At 46.6% G+C, this 20,731-nt stretch overlaps 1 protein-coding gene across 2 annotated transcripts in view; it reads left to right on the plus strand.

Annotated features, from left to right (window-relative positions):
• Positions 1-221: 221 nt before the first annotated feature.
• The window catches only part of LOC141272096 (oocyte zinc finger protein XlCOF8.4-like), a 38,437-nt gene continuing 17,927 nt past the window's right edge, over positions 222-20,731 (plus strand). Inside the window, exons 1-6 of one of the 2 annotated variants that reach the window (XM_073682408.1) lie at positions 222-287; positions 18,380-18,462; positions 19,244-19,392; positions 19,520-19,702; positions 19,785-19,908; positions 19,992-20,089. In XM_073682408.1, the coding sequence (XP_073538509.1) occupies positions 19,315-19,392; positions 19,520-19,702; positions 19,785-19,908; positions 19,992-20,089 (483 nt within the window). In that variant the 5' untranslated portion in view covers positions 222-287; positions 18,380-18,462; positions 19,244-19,314. The remainder of the gene's footprint in view (positions 288-18,379; positions 18,463-19,243; positions 19,393-19,519; positions 19,703-19,784; positions 19,909-19,991; positions 20,090-20,731) is intronic. The other variant, XM_073682409.1, reaches the window with a different exon arrangement.

Below are 20,731 nucleotides of genomic sequence, written 5' to 3' on the forward strand. Positions count from 1 at the left end.
AGCACTTTCCTGTCATGGTCTTTATACCAGAAAACTGTAATTTCCTTGAGAAAACTACTGCATTGTGTGCATGAAGCATATATTTTTACACAACTCTTCTCCGCACACATCGTATGCACACGACTTTACTACATCCACACAAAACCATCAGTTTATCCAGCACAGCAGATTCCTGACGCTGAGGCCCCTGATCATGTGACCCCTGACTCCTCCCCTCCTGTGACATCATCACAGGTCCTGTGCGCACAGAACAGCTATATATCCAGTGTGCAGCTCTGCAGGTAGAGGTATGTGGAGATTCTCCATTACTATTAACCCCCTCAGTGCTGCGGTCACTTTCCAGGAGACAAAACATGTTCCCGTCTGTGTCGCTCTATCAGGATATCCATAGCTCCCAACTGTCCCGATTTGAGGGGGTGAGCTGGGCTGTATCTCTGCTCAGTGCGCAAATTAAATTATAATTCTTGTGATCAGTCTCCCATGGACTTGAACTCACAGCTCCATGTTTATAGGCTGCAGCTCTAGTTAGGAGCCACAGCCCACAGTGACATAGATAGGAGAATTTGGTAATCTTGACCTCTATTGCAGGCAGTGACCACAGAAGCAGATTATACATATACATGTACACAGCACTGTATTTCTTTGTACTTGTATACTGAGGTGAAGAAAGTCAGATTTTTTTTTTCTCTAAAATTCTACAAATAATAAAAAGCAATTTCAAAAACATATTTTTTTCTTTTTGAGTCTCCCCAGATCTTAAACCCACAACCTTCACTATTACAGACAGGAGCTAAACATACCGAGCTAGAGGATCAGATGATGTCACTGGGAGAATTTTCTTTACTTGATCTGTATTGCAGGCGCTGACTCCACAGGCATATTGCACTGATACATTGTACACAGCAGGGTATTTCTATGTATTTGTATTCTAGAGGGAGAATAGAAGAGTTTTTTTTCCTTCCTAAAAAATAATGAAAAACAATTACAATAATGTCAGTTTTAATTTGCTTTATTAAAAATTAATAAACATCACAAATCAGCAAATAACAGACATAGTTGGTGTTCCTGTAATCGTAATGACTAGTGTTGAGCGAGCATGCTCGACACTGCTCGTTACTCGCCCGAGCATCAATCTACTCGGGATGTTCGGCGAGAATCGAGCATTTCCGGGTTACTCGGGCGGGAGCTCGGGTCTCCGCCCTGCACGTTTGGCGCTCTTTACAGAGCCAATGAACATGCAGGGATTGCCAGCCAGTCACTGTAATGCCGCAGCCATGTTGTTTGTGGGCATTACAGTGATTGGCTGGCCGCACAGCGTCACCTCAAGTATTTAAAACCGGGCGCCGCCATCTTGGACACAGTCGCTCCGGATCAGACAGTGTAGGGTCAGTGCTGCACAGCTAGGGAGAGATTTATACTGCGAAATAGTTAGTGTAGGGTCTCTAAAGCCTGCCAAATCAAACAAACAGTCCTTCTTAGGACTAATATCCATCCCAGATATCAGGAAGGCAGGCAGGCTGTATAGGAGACGCAGTGGTTATACCAACAAACACTGCATTACAGTCCTGTGTGCTCCTGTTGGTCAAATTGCTAGACTTATCCCCCGGTCTCAGGGGCCAGGAAAAATCCTTTTTTTTTCATCTAAATCCTGTATTTTTTTTCCCTCAGTCAGACTGTACAAATACGCGCCTTATTAACCTTTTGGTATTCCCCCCCCCAAAAAAAAAAAAAATTGAGTGTGTCTGTGACTGTTCAGACACCAATATATCTGTTTAAAATATTCTGGTGTAGACCAGATAACTAGAAGTTTGGTTTTGCAGTTCCACGGTTCAAATCTCTGTATTATGCGGCTTTTGGCCTTTTTTGCATAAAAAAACAGTAATAGTGTCTCCCTGACTGTTCAGAAACAAATATATCTGTTTAAAATATTCTGGTGTAGGCCAGATAACTAGAAGTTTGGTTTTGCAGTTGCACGGTTCAAATCTCTGTATTATCCAGCTTTTGGCCTTTTTTACATAAAAAAACAGTAATAGTGTCTTCCTGACTGTTCAGACACAAATATATCTGTTTAAAAGATTCTGGTGTAGGCCAGAGAAATAGAACTGTGGTTTTCCTCTTCCACGGTTCAAATCTCCTTTTTATTACCCTTTTTCCATTGATAGTGCGAGTGTAAGCTATTTTACTTCATTTACAATGGGCAAGGCGCGTGGCAAGGGACGTGGAACTAGACGTTCTGGTGATGCGTGTAGAGGACGGGGCCGTGGCCAAGGTGAAAATGTGCCACAACCAACAGCCACATCTTCTCGCTCCCACTTCTTGACCGAATTACTAGGGAAGCACACTACAACACCAGTATTGCGAACTGATCAGTGTGAACAGGTTATTAATTGGATAGCAGATAATACTTCCAGTTACCTGGGCACCACCACCTCCGGTCTGTCTTCCACATGGTCAAGTTTTAGTAGGCGTGAGTTTCGACCACATACCCCTCCTCACCCTGATGCTCCTTCCTCCCACCATGCCAAGTCTCGTCAGACAGCAACTGATCCCACAGTTGGACACTCTGAAGAGCTGTTCACTGGTCCATTTCCATATTTGTGCCCCTCGCCTGCTCCGCTTGAAGTGGTGGAAGAGGAGATCCCATGTAGCGATGCCCAAATATTTGAACAGCCACGGCTACAGGAAGGCGACTCTGGCAATTTGTCCCAAGAGGTGGACGATGACGAGACACAATTGCCACGAAGTGAGGAGGAGGATCGTGGTGCGCAAGTGGAAGAGGAGGAGGTGGTGGATGATCTAGTAACTGACCCAACGTGGCAGGAGGACACGCAGAGCGAGGCCAGCAGCACACAGGGGGAGGGAGGCAGAGTACCCCAACAGGCAGGAAGAAGCAGTGTGGTGGCCGCACACAGAAGGCGGGCAACAGTTCCCCGTAATACCAACACGAGGGACGTTGTCAGTACAACCGGTAGGTCTTCCAGAGTCTGGAATTTTTTTAAAAACTCTGCTGATAACTCCAAAAAGGCCATTTGTACCACATGCCATGCCAGCATCAGCAGGGGTGACAAAACTACCAGCCTGACCACCACCAGCATGATCAGGCACATGTCTGCAAAGCACCCGACTATGTGGGGCGAATCCCAGGGTCCACGACCAGTGTCAGCGGGTGTCACCACTGCTTCCTCCACTGTTGTGCGTGTAAGAGAACCCCCTGTTGTGCATGCAAGGCAATCCCCTGTCCATACTGCATGCAAAGATGCCCCCTCCTCTCAGTCTTCACTTGTTATGTCAGTTTCTCAAGAAACAGCATCAACGTCCACGTCCCACCGCAGCGTTCAATTGTCCATATCCCAGAGCTTTGAACGAAAGCGCAAATTCGCAGCCAACGCCCCACAGGCCACAGTCCTAAATTCGCACATTTCACGACTGCTTGCGTTGGAAATGCTGCCTTTTAGGCTGGTGGAGACGGAATCCTTCCGCAACCTTATGGCGGTGGCTGTCCCTCGGTACTCGGTCCCCAGCCGACACTATTTTGCCCGTTGTGCCATCCCCGCACTACACAAGCACGTGTCCCAAAACATCTGCCGTGCCCTCAACAACGCAGTTACTGGGAGAGTCCACCTGACAAGGGACACTTGGACAAGTGCTTGTGGCCAGGGACGGTACATCTCCCTGACGGCACACTGGGTAAACATAGTGGAAGCTAGGACCCAGTCCGACCTTGGGACGGAACACATCCTCCCCACACCGAGGATTGCGGGCCCTATGTCAGTCAGAGTTGCCCCCACAGTGTACAGCTCCTACGCATCATCCTCCTCCTCCTCCTCATGTTCAGCCTCCATCTCAGATACCACCACATCAGTTACAAGCTGGAAGCACTGCAGTACTGCCTCAGCCAAGCAGCAACAGGCTGTGCTGAAACTCATAAGCTTAGGTGATAAACCTCACACTGCTTGTGAGTTGTAGACAGCTGTGAAAGAGCAGGCAGATCCGTGGCTGAGACCGCTGAACCTACATCCAGGCATGGTTGTGTGTGACAATGGCCGTAACCTGGTGGCGGCTCTGAGGCGAGGCAAGATCACACACGTACCATGCCTGGCTCATGTGCTTAACCTTGTGCTTCAGCGGTTTCTTAAATCGTACCCCGAGTTGCCATATCTGCTCGTCAAAGTACGCCGCCTGTCAGCTCATTTTCGGAAGTCGGCTACAGCTTCCGCCGCCCTTGCTGTGTTGCAGCAGCGTTTGCAGCTTCCGGCACACCGACTGGTGTGTGATGTCCCCACACGTTGGAACTCTACCCTCCACATGTTGCAAAGGATTTGTAAGCAGAAGAGAGCAGTTATGGAGTACCAGATGCAACAAGGCCGTTGATATTCAGGTCAGACTCCACACATAAGACCTCAGGAGTGGATCTGGATGTCTGACATATGTACCATCCTGACAAACTTTGAGGAGTCCACCAAGATGGTGAGTGGTGATGACGCCATCATTAGCGTCAGCATCCCACTTGTCTGTCTTTTGCAACGCTCTCTGCAGAAAATTAAAGAGGAGGCATTGCAGCCAGAGTATGATGAGATGGATCAAGAAGCCGTAATGGGCGATTACACACTGCCCAGCTTCATCTCATCCCAACGTGCATTGGGGGACAATGAGGGAGAGGAGGAGGAGGAAGAACAGGAGCTGGTATCATGCGCTGTAGACGGTAGTACCTGTACAACTATCATACCGTCGGTTCAGCGTGGGTGGCCTGAGGACGGGGGGGAGGAGGAGGAGAGCATGGTCAGTCGTCATCTTGGTGAGGACACGGAAGTCTTGCCCGTTACCAGTCTGGCAAGCATGGCTGACTTTATGTTACGCTGCCTTAACCGTGACCCTCGCGTTGTCAAAATGTTGGGTGACAGTCATTACTGGTTGGTGACACTTTTAAACCCCTGCTACAAGGAGAACTTTCACTCTCTTATTCCTGAGGTGGAGAGGTCTACAAAAATGTGGCTGTACCAGAAGGCCCTTGTTGCAGAACTGTTAAAAAAAATTCTATCTGAACACGCTAGCGGCAGAGGTCACAGTTCGTTGACCAACCAAGGCGTACAGGCGAGAGAGACGCAACTCCAATCAAGCAGAGGCAGGGGAACACTGTCAACATTCTGGGACAGTTTTCTGAGACCCGCCCAGCTTACAGGCCCTGAGGCACGGAGTACTCTCACAAGGAGTGGAAAGTTTCAAAAGATGGTGAGGGAGTACCTTGCCGACCGTACCAGCGTCCTCCGTGATTCCTCTGTGCCTTTTAATTATTGGGTATCCAAGCTGGACACTTGGAATGAACTCGCTCTGTACGCCTTGGAGGTCCTGGCCTGCCCTGCCGGTAGCGTGTTATCGGAGCGTGTTTTTAGTGCCGCTGGGGGAATTGTAACTGATAAGCGCACTCGCCTGTCAACTGACAATGCTGACAAGCTGACCCTTATCAAAATGAACAAGGGCTGGATTGGGCCAGCCTTCTCATCACCACCAAATGACAGCAGAGTAACATAAAGTCAAATCCACTGTGTTATTTCGGGAGATGTATTCCCATGCACCGCTTCACACCCACACATGGGTATACGCATCCTCATTTCAGCTGTATTTTGCTCTTCTCCTTATCCTCTGCCTCCACCACCACTATACAACCAGGGTGACCGTGGTCCGTGTTGCCAGCATTGCAAGTTCCTCCGTCCTAATTTTTGGCAGCTTTTGCTTGGAAGGCATAGGCAAAGACTATGGGGGACCCACTCCCCAATAATGGGAATAATGTTTTGAATATGCTGTACTGCATGGCTTTTGTTTGCCAGCATTGCAAGTTCCTCCGTCCTAATTTTTGGCAGCTTTAGCTTAGAAGGCATAGGCAAAGACTATGGGAGACCCACTCCCCAATAATGGGAATAATGTTTTTAATATGCTGTACTGCATGACTCTTGTAAGGGGCATGAAAACCGTCTTGTTAAGCTACTCTGAACTCCACGTCTCTTCCAAGGGGCATTAAAACCGTCTTGTTAAGCTACTGCGACCTCCACCACTTTTCCAAGGGGCATTAAAACCGTCTTGTTAAGCTACTGCGACCTCCACCACTCTTCCAAGGGGCATTAAAACCGTCTTGTTAAGCTACTGCGACCTCCACCACTCTTCCAAGGGGCGGCTAGGGACTGAGTATGGATACCAGGCCGCCGATGCAGCCATGACGTGGTGGCCAGATTCCGCCTCCACATGCCTAAAAGGCCCAATTTCAAGTGCAAGCAAGCTAGCAGTATGGTATTGCAGCCTGGGGGTGGGTGGGTGGCAGGCTGCACACTTACGCTTGCATTCCAAGAAAACAAAGCAGATGCTAACTTCTATCATCATCATGCTCCTCACCTTGGCACTCTCAACTCCCCTGATGGAGAAGCCAGGGCCCACCGGAGGAGTCTGGTTGTCTGGTGGGCTCGGCCAATGCTGCCCTAAAGCAGGCCAGGCTAAGAAAAGTGTGGGGAAGGTTACCGGGACAAATAGGGGCGGCTGGGGACCGTTTATGGACACCCGGCTGCCCCCTGGCGGCTGGGGACCATGCATGGACACCCGGCCGCAGGGTGGCTGGGGACTGAGTATGGATACCAGGCCGCCGACGCAGCCATGACGTGGTGGCCAGATTCCGCCTCCACATGCCTAAAAGGCCCAATTTCAAGTGCAAGCAAGCAGTATGGTATTGCAGCCTGGGAGTGGGTGGGTGGCAGGCTGCATACTTGCGCTTGCATTGCAAGGAATGGGGGAGGTACAATTGAACACTGCCCTGGGACAAGAACCTGCACGGGGATAGTTGCAAGTCTGCATCTTCTGATGCGGCAAGGATCACTTCTGATGGGCACACTTTTAGGCAGTGACCTGGGTGTCAGAGATGCTTCCAGGGGTCTTCCCCATGCTGTTCCCATGTCTTTTCAGCACTGTATGCATATGTCACACCAGGGCTGTGGAGTCGGTAAGCCACATTTGCGACTCCGACTCCTGGATTTTATCAGGTTCCGACTCCCACTCCGGCTCCGACTCCGACTCCTTCATAAATGGCCAATTCGTAACAATAAATTTACTGTTGTAAAATATTAACATCGTGCTTATTCAGTTTCTCACCATCATATAAGTAATCAGACCACTTAGAGCAAAAACTATATTTATTAGAATACAATTAGAATATAGTAAATAACTTTTATAAACTCTTTTAAGTAAATATGCAATAAACACTGTTATGCAGTTAATAAGAAGAAATCTATAAATTTGTCCTCAGAAAAAGTATTGCCTCTGTCAGATCCTCCTTCATGGATGCCCTCAAATCTGATCTAATTATTTTGAGAGCAGAGAACAACCTCTCTACACTAACTTGGGTTGGTGGGGTGGCAAAGCAGTAACCACTCGGGCAACATCTCTGACAATGTCAGGATACAGAGGAATCGCTTGTTGCACTGTTATTTTTGATGAACGGTCAAATTTCTCAATTTCTTTTAGTGCACATGAAAAATTCTGCTGAAATGTACTGGCTGTGTTCTTTGATGGGGATGACTCTTCTTCTATGCGGGAACGCTTTGCACGGTCCTTGTGATCCAAATATTTTTCGAAATTAAATTCTTCATCAGTTAATGATGAGGGTGAAGATGTGGCAGGACGACCAAATTCTTCTTGTTCCTCCTGACTGTTCTGCAACCCTTTCATCCTTACTGCTATTTCAAACAGAGCTTCTTTTCCTTTAGTTACCTGTTGATCATCTAGAAGAATCCGATGCATTGGGTCTACATGAACAGCTGCCAAAAGAATGTTATTTTGTAATAGTAGCTCCTCTCTCCGTTTCATTGATGTAGCAGTGCCACTTGCAATTAACCCTCCTCTTTGGGACAGGCGAAACATCAGGTTCTTCCACTCCTTTAAGAAAATACCTGGAGTTAAGTCCTCTGTAATTTTTTAGTCACTGTAAATGGGTGCTCTAGCAATTTTTCCAGCTCAGTCACCTGATTCCACTGACTTTCATTTAGCATCAGTTGAGGGTTAGCCATGTCTACAAGAAAGGTTTTCAGTTCAACCAAGCGCTGAATCATTAAGTAAGTACTGCCCCATCGTGTGGCTTGATCAATAATTGCCCCTTTTCCAGCACGTCTCTTCAAAATTGAGTCAACTTTAGGGGTTCTGGAAACAGTAGCCAATTTTCTCACCTTGCCAATCAGTGCAGCAGCATGTCCTTCTTGCAGAGTGTCTCTTATAGCCAGCTGTAGCGTATGCACAACACAGCGCATGTGATGAATGAAAGAACGTATTGACACAGTTTCAACAAGATCATCTAAACTATCATGTTGCTGTTCATCTGAAGCAACTTCAGTTTGCTCCTCAGTTACAATACTGTGTTCCTCTATTTCAAACATTTCTGTGTCTGTGGACCCAGAATGTTCTTCTAGCTGCTGGTCACCATCATTACTCTCATTCATTAGCTTAATAGCAGGGGCGGACACAGACTGTAGTGGGCCCCTGTGCAAGAAATTTTTGGGGCCCCCCCCTGCCCTTCATAAGGCAACAAAGTTATGTAAACATAACCCCTCCATGTGCATCTCTCATCCCCCCCATGTGCATCTCTCACCCCCCCATGTGCATCTCTCACCCCCCCATGTGCATCTCTCACCCCCCATGTGCATCTCTCATCCCCCCCATGTGCATCTCTCATCCCCCCCATGTGCATCTCTCATCCCCCCCCCATGTGCATCTCTCATCCCCCCATGTGCATCTCATCCCCCCCGTGCATCTCTGATTCCCCCCACTCCTAGTTAATTAATTGTATTTAAAAAAAATAAAACTTGTTATACTTACCCCCATGCGATCCCTGCAGAATCCTGGCGCTCGTCCACGTCGCTGCCACCAGGTTCTCCTGACGTTCGGCCATGTGACGGCGCCACATACATAGACAGCAGCTTTTGTTTTGGCCAAAAGATTTTTAAAGCCGCCACCACGATAAGGTAGACTCTTCTGGCCGGGCCCTACTCTAACCTATTAAAATTTTCTTAAAATATCCAATACTCTTTTTAGATATATTTTTATTTTGTTTTCTTTAAGGGAATGTATCATATACATTTTTTTTTTAAATGACCAATAATACCACATACAGGGAATACCGCCACACCATGACCAGACCACATATTACCACAACATAGTGACCGAATAATACCACACAGAAGGAAGAAAAACTGCCACACCATGACCAGACCACATATTACCACCACATTACTAATATTACCACCACATTACTAATATTACCATAAGTGTCATTATACACGGGAGCTCTATACATGGTATGTATAATTTAAGTGTCCAGGTAATCTAGTGATCACCAGTGACATTATACACAGGAGCTCTGTATATAGTGTCAGTGTACAGGTAATACAGTGATCACCAGTGACATTATACACAGGAGCTCTGTATATAGTGTCAGTGTACAGGTAATACAGTGATCACCAGTGACATTATACACAGGAGCCCGGTACATAGTATATAGTGTAAGTGTACATGTAATACACTGACTCACTGGTGACGTCTCTAGGTGAAGTCCTTCAGCTACGCTTTTCTCCTTCATCCAGCACAGACCGCCATCACGTCTTCCAGCCAGGACTCGTCTCTGCATAAAATAACACAGTTATCTAGAGCACATTCCCCAACTTCTACATTACGCAGCTGAATACAGACGTGCACCCACCATTAATATATAGTTATTATGCAACCCACCATTCCAAATATAAATTGTAATCCACCACGGTGCCCCCATTAACTGTAAATAGGCACTTAATATATAATTTAATTAAAACCTCTACTCTTTCCACCAATTTGTTACCAGTTACACTCCTGCATCCACAACGCCCCCTACTCTATACTTCCTGCTCCCCGCATTCATTATTTACATGCACCCCCTGCCCCAATTCATTATATCATGTCTGTGCTCTCCCCACCCCATCATCATTTACTCTCCCCCACCCCACATTCATTATGTGCAGCTCATTATCCCCCTACTCCCAATTCCCCCATGTGCAGCTCATTTTCTCCCAATTCCCCCATGTGCAGCTCTCATCCCCCCATGTGCACATCTCTCATCCCCCTCCCCCACATGTGCCCCTCTCTCATCCCACCCCATGTGCATCTCTCATCCCCCCACATGTGCACCTCTCTCATCCCCCTCCCCCACATGTGCACCTCTCTCATCCCCCTCCCCCACATGTGCACCTCTCATCCCCCTCCCCCACATGTGCACCTCTCTCATCCCCCTCCCCCCCATGTGCATCTCCCATTCCCCCCCATGTGCACCTCTCTCATCCCCCTCCCCCCATGTGCATCTCTCATTCCCCCCATGTGCATCTCCCATTCCCCCCCCATGTGCATCCCCCATTCCCCCCCATGTGCATCCCCCATTCCCCCCCCTTGTGCATCCCCCATCCCCCCCATGTGCATCCCCCATTCCCCCCCATGTGCATCCCCCATTCCCCCCCATGTGCATCCCCCATTCCCCCCCCATGTGCATCCCCCATTCCCTCCATGTGCATCCCCCATTCCCCCCCCATGTGCATCTCCCATTTCCCCCCCATGTGCATCCCCCATTCCCCCCCATGTGCATCTCCCATCCCCCCCATGTGCATCCCCCATTTCCCCCCCCGATGTGCATCTCCCATTCCCCTCCCCCCCATGTGCATCTCCCATTCCCCTCCCCCCCATGTGCATCTCCCATTTCCCCCCACTCCTAGTTAATTGTATTTAAAAAAAAAATAAAACTTGTTATACTTACCCCCATGCGATCCCTGCAGAATCCTGGCGCTCGTCCAAATCGCTGACACCAGGTTCTCCTGACTTCCGGTCATGTGACGGCGCGGTCACATGACCGGAAGTCAGGGGAATCATAAAGGCGCTGCCGCAGCAGAGCAGCGCAGCGCTGAGATGTCCCGGACCCGGCACTTAGCATGGGGCCGGGGGCCCCATGAGGAGAGAGACGCACAAGAGGGGGGGCTCCGAGGGGGCCCCTACCGGCCGGGCCCCATACTGGAGTCAGGGCAGTCATGCCCTGATGGCGGCCCTGCTGGAGGCTGGAGGGGCCCCCTCTCCCTCGGGGCCCCCGTTCAATGAACCGGCTGCACGGGCGGTAGTTCCGCCCCTGCTTAATAGTACTTATCATATTTGAAGCATTGTCAGTTACGACAGAAAGAACTTGCTCTTTTTTAAGTTCATAGTCTTGCAGAACCTTTTCCACCAAGACCTGGAGAAACTCACTGGTGTGATGAGCTTTTGTGTCTTTTACTGCCAATGTCTTGGTAACTATTTCATTTTTGTCACAAACAAATCGGACATTGATGGCAAAATAGTTCACTCTGTGACGTGTGCAGGCATCCATTTTAAGAAACAGAAAGCGTCCCTTAAGAGTTTTTTTAAGTTCTTCCTTTGGTTTAAAAGCTTCTTCGATTACTAATTTTCTAATACTCTCTCTCTCCAGAGAAACACCAAGCTTGCGGGCCATTTCCCCATTCAGACACATAAAAGCTGGTCGTGAAAATAATGAAATAGGCACACTATCCTTTACAACAAGCGGGCCATTTCCCCATTCAGACACATAAAAGCTGGTCGTGAAAATAATGAAATAGGCACACAATCCTTTACAACAAGCTCTATGATCTGTTTTTTAAATGTATCTACTGTCATTGTCACAGTAACTTTGTCACTGACAAAATATCTTGCAACTGATGGCTGAAAAGTTCTCTGCTCCTTTGTTTGGCTGGAAGAGCTGGGCACTGATTCATTGGTTTGGATGCAGTCTTTCTCATCCACTGCTTTCAGTACTTCTGGATGAAAGCGCTGTAAATGTCTCTTTAGATTAGAAGCTCTGGTAGGAGCATTTTTATCTTTGCCTGAATATACACTGATCTTGGCTTCACAGCATTTGTTTTCGTCTGGATCATTTGTCATACACTGACAGACATAATGTTTTCTATCTTGAGTGATGGTGAAATGTTCAAATACAGCTGATTTAATGTGACGCTTCTTTGACATTCTCAGGTTTTTAATTCTGCATTCACAATCCGAATGACAATTGTTTTTCCTAAAAACAATTGTACAAAATTATTGCCAGGTCGTACAACTGATATAGTGGTCAGTAATACTGTTATTCCTCATGTACTCACAGTTAACTGATGCAAGGTTTGTTGAAAGGATAATACTTCTTACAATCTTCCTCTTCTGAGTAGCAGCTGTGAGATGCTTGGAAGACGCACACCTAGTAAACATCTAGTCTAGAGGAGGAGCTTTACTACTAAGAATTTGCAAAACATTTTCACTTTCAGTTTCATACATTGTAAGTAGGGGGGTTGGGGCAGCATGAGGTTAACCAAGTATAAGATTAGATAAGGGCAGTGGAGAACAGTGACACACAAGAAGTAAGAAATGTCTCTATCTCAAGCAGAACTGCTTATCACTGTTGTTCATAGTTTGATAGAACATATATATTAGAGTAACCTTTATAAAATTCATATGAAAGTTCAATTATGAAATATTAATACATTTTTTTTAAAGCTGGAGTCGGAGTCGGTACATTTCTTCCGACTCCAACCAAAACTAACTCCGACTCCACGACTCTGACTCCACAGCCCTGTGTCACACAGCACATGGCCAGATAAGGTTGTAAAATGTTAAAATAACATTTGCCGGTGAATGTATTTGTAACGGTTGAAAGCAATACAAAAGTGCAAAAACGCATAACAAATGCTACTTGTGAACATAGTCCAAGGTGTGGAGGAGTATTTTTGTTTTTGGTTATTTATTTTACCTTATACACAAGTCTTTACCCTGGAAAGGAAGTTCCTTAAGATATTTCACAGGAAAGCACTTTCAGTTTCGTTTTTGAACGTTTTATTGTGAGCCCGTAAAAGTGGCTTAATACCTCTGACCACGTTGTTGACAGCAGTGACCTGGGGGTCAGAAATGCTTCCTGGGGCGATCCCCATGCAGTCCCCATGTAATTTGAGCACTGTCACTATCGTTTTGGGCACTTTTTAGGCTTTCTACAGACTGCCGGGGGTGGCGCCGCAAAAATGCTCGGTTCTCCCATAGACTAACATTGGGCTCGTTGCTCGGGTCGAGCACTCGAGTATCACGGTGAGCTCGGCCCGAGCTTCGAGCACCCGAGCATTTTAGTGCTCGCTCAACACTAGTAATGACCCGCACAACGCAGCGATCAGATTATTTATGGTAATTGGTAAATGGTGTTAAAAAATGGCATGACTGATATTTTTTTCTCTATTAAACCCATAAAAAATGTAATAAAATTGTAACGCTGAGGCCGTGTTCACAAGAAGCATAAATGCTATTTTTTCTACTGCTGCATCACACAATACAATAAGGCTGTGTGCCCACTATGCGTTTTTCAAGCGTTTTTGCCGGGAATTTCCGCAGCGAAAACGCATAAAAAACGCTTGGTAATATGTGCCCCATGGTCCCCAATGATAATCCCCATGTGCTGTGCACATGCTTCGGAAATTTCCGCTGCGGATTATTATTGCGGAAAAATACGCAGCATGTCCATGAATTTTGCGAACACGCAGCGTAATTGCCGCCATTGACTTGCATTGAAACTCTCAATATCCGCATCACTACATGTGCACATGCGGATATGAAGCGATTCTATGTGCAGATGGTACCAAGGCCTGGAGAAGATGAGACTCTCCTCAGGACCCGGGTACCGTAGAAACTGTAAAAAAAAGAATTTAAAATAAAAAAATAAAGATTACACTTACCTTCCGATGTCCCCCGGTCTCCTCAGCGATGCGTGCGGTGTGTTGGTTGGCTCGCGGTGGTGTGAGGACCGGCCATGACGTCATTGAGTAATGTGACACGTCACGCGACCGCTGACCTGACGTCGGCGGTCGCGTGACCTGTCACATGACTCAATGACGTCATCGCAGGTCCTTCACACCACCGCGAGACACCGGGGAGACCGGACGCATCGGAGAAGGAGACCGGGGGCCATCAGAAGATAAGTATAATCTTTATTTTTCACCATTCTTATTCTTTTTTTTAAACTATTACTTGGTCACACTATATACAGTGGTGGCCAAAAGTATTGGCACCCCTGAAATTCTGTCAGAAAATACTCAGTTTCTTCCTGAAAATGATTGCAATCACAAATTCTTTGGTCTTATTATCTTCATTTAATTTGCTTGCAAGGAAAAAGCACAAAAGAGAATGAAGCTAAAATCAAATCATTGATCATTTCACACAAAACTCCAAAAATGGGCCTGACAAAAGTATTGGCACCCTCAGCCTAATACTTGGTTGCACAACCTTTAGCCAAAATAACTGCGAACAACCGCTTCCGGTAACCATCAATGAGCTTCTTACAATGCTCTGCTGGAATTGTAGACCATTCTTCTTTGGCAAACTGCTCCAGGTCCCTGATATTTGAAGGGTGCCTTCTCCAAACTGCCATTTTGAGATCTCTCCACAGGTGTTCTATGGGATTCAGGTCTGGACTCATTGCTGGCCACCTTAGAAGTCTCCAGTGCTTTCTCTCAAACCATTTTATAGTGCTTTTGGAAGTGTGTTTTGGGTCATTGTCCTGCTGAAAGACCCATGACCTCTGAGGGAGACCCAGCTTTCTCACACTGGGCCCTACATTATGCTGCAAAATTTGTTGGTAGTCTTCAGACTTCATAATGCCATGCACACGGTCAAGCAGTCCAGTGCCAGTGGCTGCAAAGCAACCCAAAACATCAGGGAACCTCCGACATGTTTGACTGTAGGGACCGTGTTCTTTTCTTTGAATGCCTCTTTTTTTTTCCTGTACACTCTATGTTGATGCTTTTTCCCAAAAAGCTCTACTTTTGTCTCATCTGACCAGAGAACATTCTTCCAAAATGTTTTAGGCTTTCTCTGGTAAGTTTTGGCAAACTCCAGCCTGGCTTTTTTATGTCTCGGGGTAAGAAGTGGGGTCTTCCTGGGTATCCTACCATACAGTCCCTTTTCATTCAGACGCCGACGGATAGTACGGGTTGACACTGTTGTACCCTCGGACTGCAGGGCAGCTTGAACTTGTTTGGATGTTAGTCGAGGTTCTTTATCCACCATCCGCACAATCTTGCGTTGAAATCTCTCGTCAATTTTTCTTTTCCACATCTAGGGAGGTTAGCCACAGTGCCATGGGCTTTAAACTTCTTGATGACACTGCGCACGGAAGACACAGGAACATTCAGGTCTTTGGAGATGGACTTGTAGCCTTGAGATTGCTCATGCTTCCTCACAATTTGGTTTCTCAAGTCCTCAGACAGTTCTTTGGTCTTCTTTCTTTTCTCCATGCTCAATGTGGTACACACAAGGACACAGGACAGAGGTTGAGTCAACTTTAATCCATGTTAACTGGCTGCAAGTGTGATTTAGTTATTGCCAAAACCTGTTAGGTGCCACAGGTAAGTTACAGGTGCTGTTAATTTCCTGAATTAGACAAGCATCACATGTGCCAATACTTTTGTCCACCCCCTTTTTTAGGTTTGGTGTGGAATTATATCCAATTTGGCTTTAGGACAATTCTTTTTGTGTTTTTTCATTGAAGACAAAGTAAATGAAGATAATAATACCAAAGAATTTATGATTGCAATCATTTTCAGGAAGAAACTGAGTATTATCTGACAGAATTGCAGGGGTGCCAATACTTTTGGCCACCACTGTAAATCCATGCCGGTTGCATGGATTTATATAGTGTGACCAAGTTGTCAAGCACTTTTCCAAGTGATGCTAAAATCGCTTGGAAAAGCGCTTGATAACCCTCATGCAGAAATGCATGCAAAAACGCTTGACCAACGCTTCTACCTTGCGGGAAAAACGCATGTAAAAACCGCATGCGTTTTTCCTGCCAGGGAGAAGCGGAAAAAATATGCAGCATTTCTGCATCGTGGGAACATAGCCTAAGACTCCTCTCTGATTATTGTGTGTTTGCTGCGTTTCTTTTATTTCTTTGATTGTTCACCCATATTTGATGCGTTTTTGGTGTAGATGTGAATCTGCATTTTTAATGCTTTTTTAATAATACAGAAAACCTTTGAATCTGCACTTAAAAATGCAGCTGTATTTTCTTTCCCTGCATTGTTTCAGGCTCCACATATAAACCTATATATACTTTGCAGTCTTAATAAATTCCCCTCACAGTCATTAACGATATTAAGTAATCAGAAAATGATCTCTTGTTTAAAGGCTTCATCCTGTCTAAGGGGAAAAATCCTCAATCACTCTATGTGATTTCAGACTGCTGAATCGTGACAGTGTGCGCACCGCACTTTGTAATGATTTATCTGTAAACCCTGGTTTCAGTGGTGGACACAGACAGAAGATGGCCCCTGTGCAAGAATACTCTCTGGGCCCCTCTTTGTATCTGTGACAGGGCCTGTTTGCCGATTTGAAGGTAAAAGTAGACCCCTTACCCAGGGCCGGCTCCAGGTTTTTGTGGGCCCCGGGTGAAAGAGTCTCAGTGGGCCCCTTTATCACATACCACGATTCATGATGCACAGATATGGCGGAGAAATATAGGTATACAACACAGGGCCAAGCCTGCCACCTCATCCTTCACATATGCAAACATGCACGCACACACACAGTACACAGACATGCACGCACACACAGTATTCAGACATGCACGCAAACACACAGTATGCAGACATGCACGCACACACACACAGTACGCAGACACGCATGCACACACACACAGTACGCAGACACGCATGCACACACACAGTGCGCAGACACGCACACACACGATACGCAGACACGCACACGCACAATACGCAGACACGCACACACACAAAACGCAGACATGCACACACAATACGCAGACACGCACACAATGCGCAGACACGCACACACAGTGCACAGACATGCACATGCACACGATACCCAGGCAATCACACACATACACACATGAACATGGTACACAGATATACACACACAATACGCAGACACGCACAGATATATACACATACATATTTGAACACATTCTTAAAAACACATATAAAACCGACATAAATATATATACACAGTCATACACACTGACATACACAGACATGCACACACACATTAGAAATATTTTTTATATGGGGATTGGGGACGCTCGATCACCTGCCCCCTGGCCTGTGTCCTGTCCAGCTCCTCAGTCATGTGGCAGTGCAGGGCCTCCAGCGTGTCACATGGCCCTGGACCATCAGGGGGGTCCACTCGACGTCAGGGCCCGGCCGCTTCCCCAGCATCTCTGCATGGCCGCCGGTGCTGTTCAAGCCCTGTTCTGCTACATACAGCAGCGGTCAGTGTGCTGCTGCTCCACCAATCAGCCCCAGTGCTGTCACTTTCCAGACATGGCTGCGCGCTGTGCGGCTGTGTCTGGTAGTAATGACACGCAGGGGCGATACACAAGCACAATTAAAGGCGCAGTGTCATTACTACCAGACACAGCCGCACAGCGCGCCGCCATGTCTTGAAAGTGACAGCACTGGGCCTGATTGGTGGAGCAGCAGCACACTGACCGCACACTGCTGCTGCTGCATGTAGCAGAGCAGGGCTTGAACAGCACCGGCGGCCCTGCACAGATGCCGGGGAAGCGGCCCGGGCCCCGATAACGAGTGGGCCCCCCTGATGGTTACAGGGCCCCGGCACTTGCCCTTACCTTTCGGGCCCCTGTGCGGCTGCACACGTTGCACCAGTGATATGTCTGCCTCTGCCTAGTTTGCATATCTGTGGTCATGTGGTCTTTAGATACACCGAGAGCGGAAATTTCATTAAATCACATCCACTTTGATTAGACATTTAGGCCGTGTTCACATGTAGCATAAATGCTGCGTTTTTTTCTGCTGCTTTTTATGTACAGAAATTCTGCTGTGTTTAACTGTCCAAGCAAAGTGGATGTGATTTCATGAAAACTGCGCTCCCTGTGCATCTAAACATGTGTCTGAACCGCGGTTTTGGTCCTTTTTTTCTCGTCTTCTATGTGGAGCCAATAAAAAATGCAGGTAAAAAACTGCAGATACTTTTTTAAGTGCAGAATCAAAGCCTTTCTGTACTATAAAAAGCACTTAAAAACGCGGCTTCACATATGTATCAAAAACGCATCAAATAAGGAGAAAAGGTATAAAAAGTGCAGCAAGAATGCAATAACCAGAGAAGATTGAATTGTGTAATTTGGTGCAAACATCTGCAGAAAACAAAAACACAGTATTTCTGCAGCTCGTGAACACAGCCTTACAGGCACAAAAAAGCCGGATGTCATATAGTGAAGCTACATAAAGATGAGAAAGATGTGGCGGCTGCGACTGTGAATGAATAAACAAAAAATAATCCACAGGTCCCAACTTGGGATGAGCAGGACGCACAGATGACGTCACTCCGGCCCTGGCTAATCAAAAGCCTTGCAAGGAACGCCAGATGGTAAGAGATTCACGGATGCCCGTCCAGTCACCAGATACAACTGATCTGGACGCTGGACCAGAGAACCGTGAATCGATCCTCTCATCTCTAGTCCCAGCTGTCCCAGATACAGCGAACAATCCTGGGTTTGGGTCTGCCCCCTGTAGTCTCGGGCATCTGCTGAATGTCCCTCACTACTAGCGCCCCTCTGACATCTCCTCCTGCCAGGGGAAAAAGAATTTGTAAATGGGCGTAGATTGGGGTGTGGCCAGGGGCAAAATTTGCCACAGCGCTCTATGCGCGCTGCATGATTTTTCCCTCTTTCTGTTCTTCAAAGTTGGAAGGTATGGGATATCTGTCTGGATTGGATTAGATTGGGTCACTTCCCTCCTGACGTCGCTCGCTGCTCTGCTACTGTACAGTCTCCATTATGTCCGTTTCTCGCTCCATGTTGTCACTATCCGGATATATTAATGTTCTGTCATGATTTGTTACTGATGTCCCCGGTTCTGCCGTCCCGATCCCTGTGGATGTTCCCTGTACTTTATGACTTTGTTTTCTTTTTATGGAATATTTTCAGATATTCTAGATTTTTCTTCTAGATTTGTTTTGTGTTTCTGATGCTGGATTGGAGATATTATGTGAGAAATTTCTGTATGTGGCTATAACTGGATTGTGTGTTATACCGGGGGCAGGACGGGGCCATGAATGGATGTAGTGATCATGTGAAGCCGGTAACAGCTCCGGAGATTTCTTACATGGACTCTTTATGATGTTACATCGTCATCTTCTCCCCATTCAGGTCCCTACAATATTGTATCCTCTCAGTGGAGATCTTCTATATAAGAGAATTTTACAGATTGACCATCAAGGATGGATAGGGACAGGGACAAGATGGCGGAGAGGATATTACACCTCACCCTAGAGATCCTCTTCCGGCTTACTGGAGAGGTGAGATTCTGATGACGTCACATTACATCATTCTTATCTATGGGAATAACAGATGGACAGAACTGGAGAGGTGAGGACTCTGGAAATGTCTGTAGTGAGATGTATTAATGTGTCTTTCCATAACCAGGATTACATAGTAGTGAAGAAGACCTGTAGTGAGCGCTGTCAGGAGGACCTTGTGTCTGAGGGATGGGGAAGACCCCTGAGCCCAATCACGGGGCCTCCACCTCACCCCCTGATACACGAGGACATCAATGACCAGAAGATCCTAGAACTCACCTACAAGATGATTGAGCTGCTGACTGGAGAGGTGACACTGCTGGGAATAATGGGTCATTATACAGTAACGGTATTAAGGGATTGGGGGATGACAGTATCATTGTATGTGTCAGGTTCCTATAAGGTTTCAGGATGTCACCGTCTATTTCTCCATGGAGGAGTGGGAGTATTTAGAAGGACACAAAGATCTGTACAAGGACATCATGATAGAGGTTCCCCAGCCCCTCACATCACCAGGTAATAGACAGGACTAAATACACACGGCCTGTAATTATCTATATGTAAAGAATGAATTCAGTCCCTGAATGTGTTTCCTCCAGTTCTATCCAGTGAGAGGACAACACCAGAGAGATGTCCCCGTCCTCTTTTTCCACAGGACAGTAAACAAGAAGATCCCAATGTTCCTCAGGATCATCAGGTAGATGGAGAGAAAGTGTCATGAAATCTCCTTTATGGTGTGTAGAAGGCTGTGAATGTCTTGTGCTCAGTCTTATTTTCTCCACCAGTATTTTGACCAATTTATTAGAGATGCGGGCCATTTCATGATTGCAGCTTTTCTGTATGGAGATTAGACCCGTGACCCCGGAGTGCAGCATAAAATCAAGTGATCAGTGTTTCTAAGATAATTTGCAATGTGAATCCCCGTTAGAAGGGAATAATTGAGTGATCTTCAGAGCTTTGAGCATCTTTTACACATAATGGTATGGACAGTGTGCCTAAAATATTGTGATTGAGAAACATCTAGTGAAAGGGGAACCTATGGACATAACAAACTCATTAAAAGAATTGGGCGAGTTGGGCGAGTTCATCAAGAATCGTTCTGAGGAACAGGCATTGCACAGTCATGAACACTGCAGCTGAATATAGTATGTGTCCGAACACACAACTCTTTAGCATAAATGGTCTATAACAACAGTCAGTTCCAGTGCCATTGTTGTTTAAGGAATGCAGAAAGGGAACCTTCAGTGGGCAAAAGAGATCAAAACCGCATGAATTCATGTTGCCTGCCTGTCAACATTTCTGGCTGGTGGAGGTGGAGTAATGATGCGGGGAATGTTTT

The sequence above is a fragment of the Phyllobates terribilis genome, unplaced genomic scaffold, assembly GCF_046119375.1.
Source record: "Phyllobates terribilis strain yellow unplaced genomic scaffold, ASM4611937v1 Scaffold_5__5_contigs__length_657084704, whole genome shotgun sequence".
Classification (NCBI taxonomy): Eukaryota; Metazoa; Chordata; class Amphibia; order Anura; family Dendrobatidae; genus Phyllobates; species Phyllobates terribilis.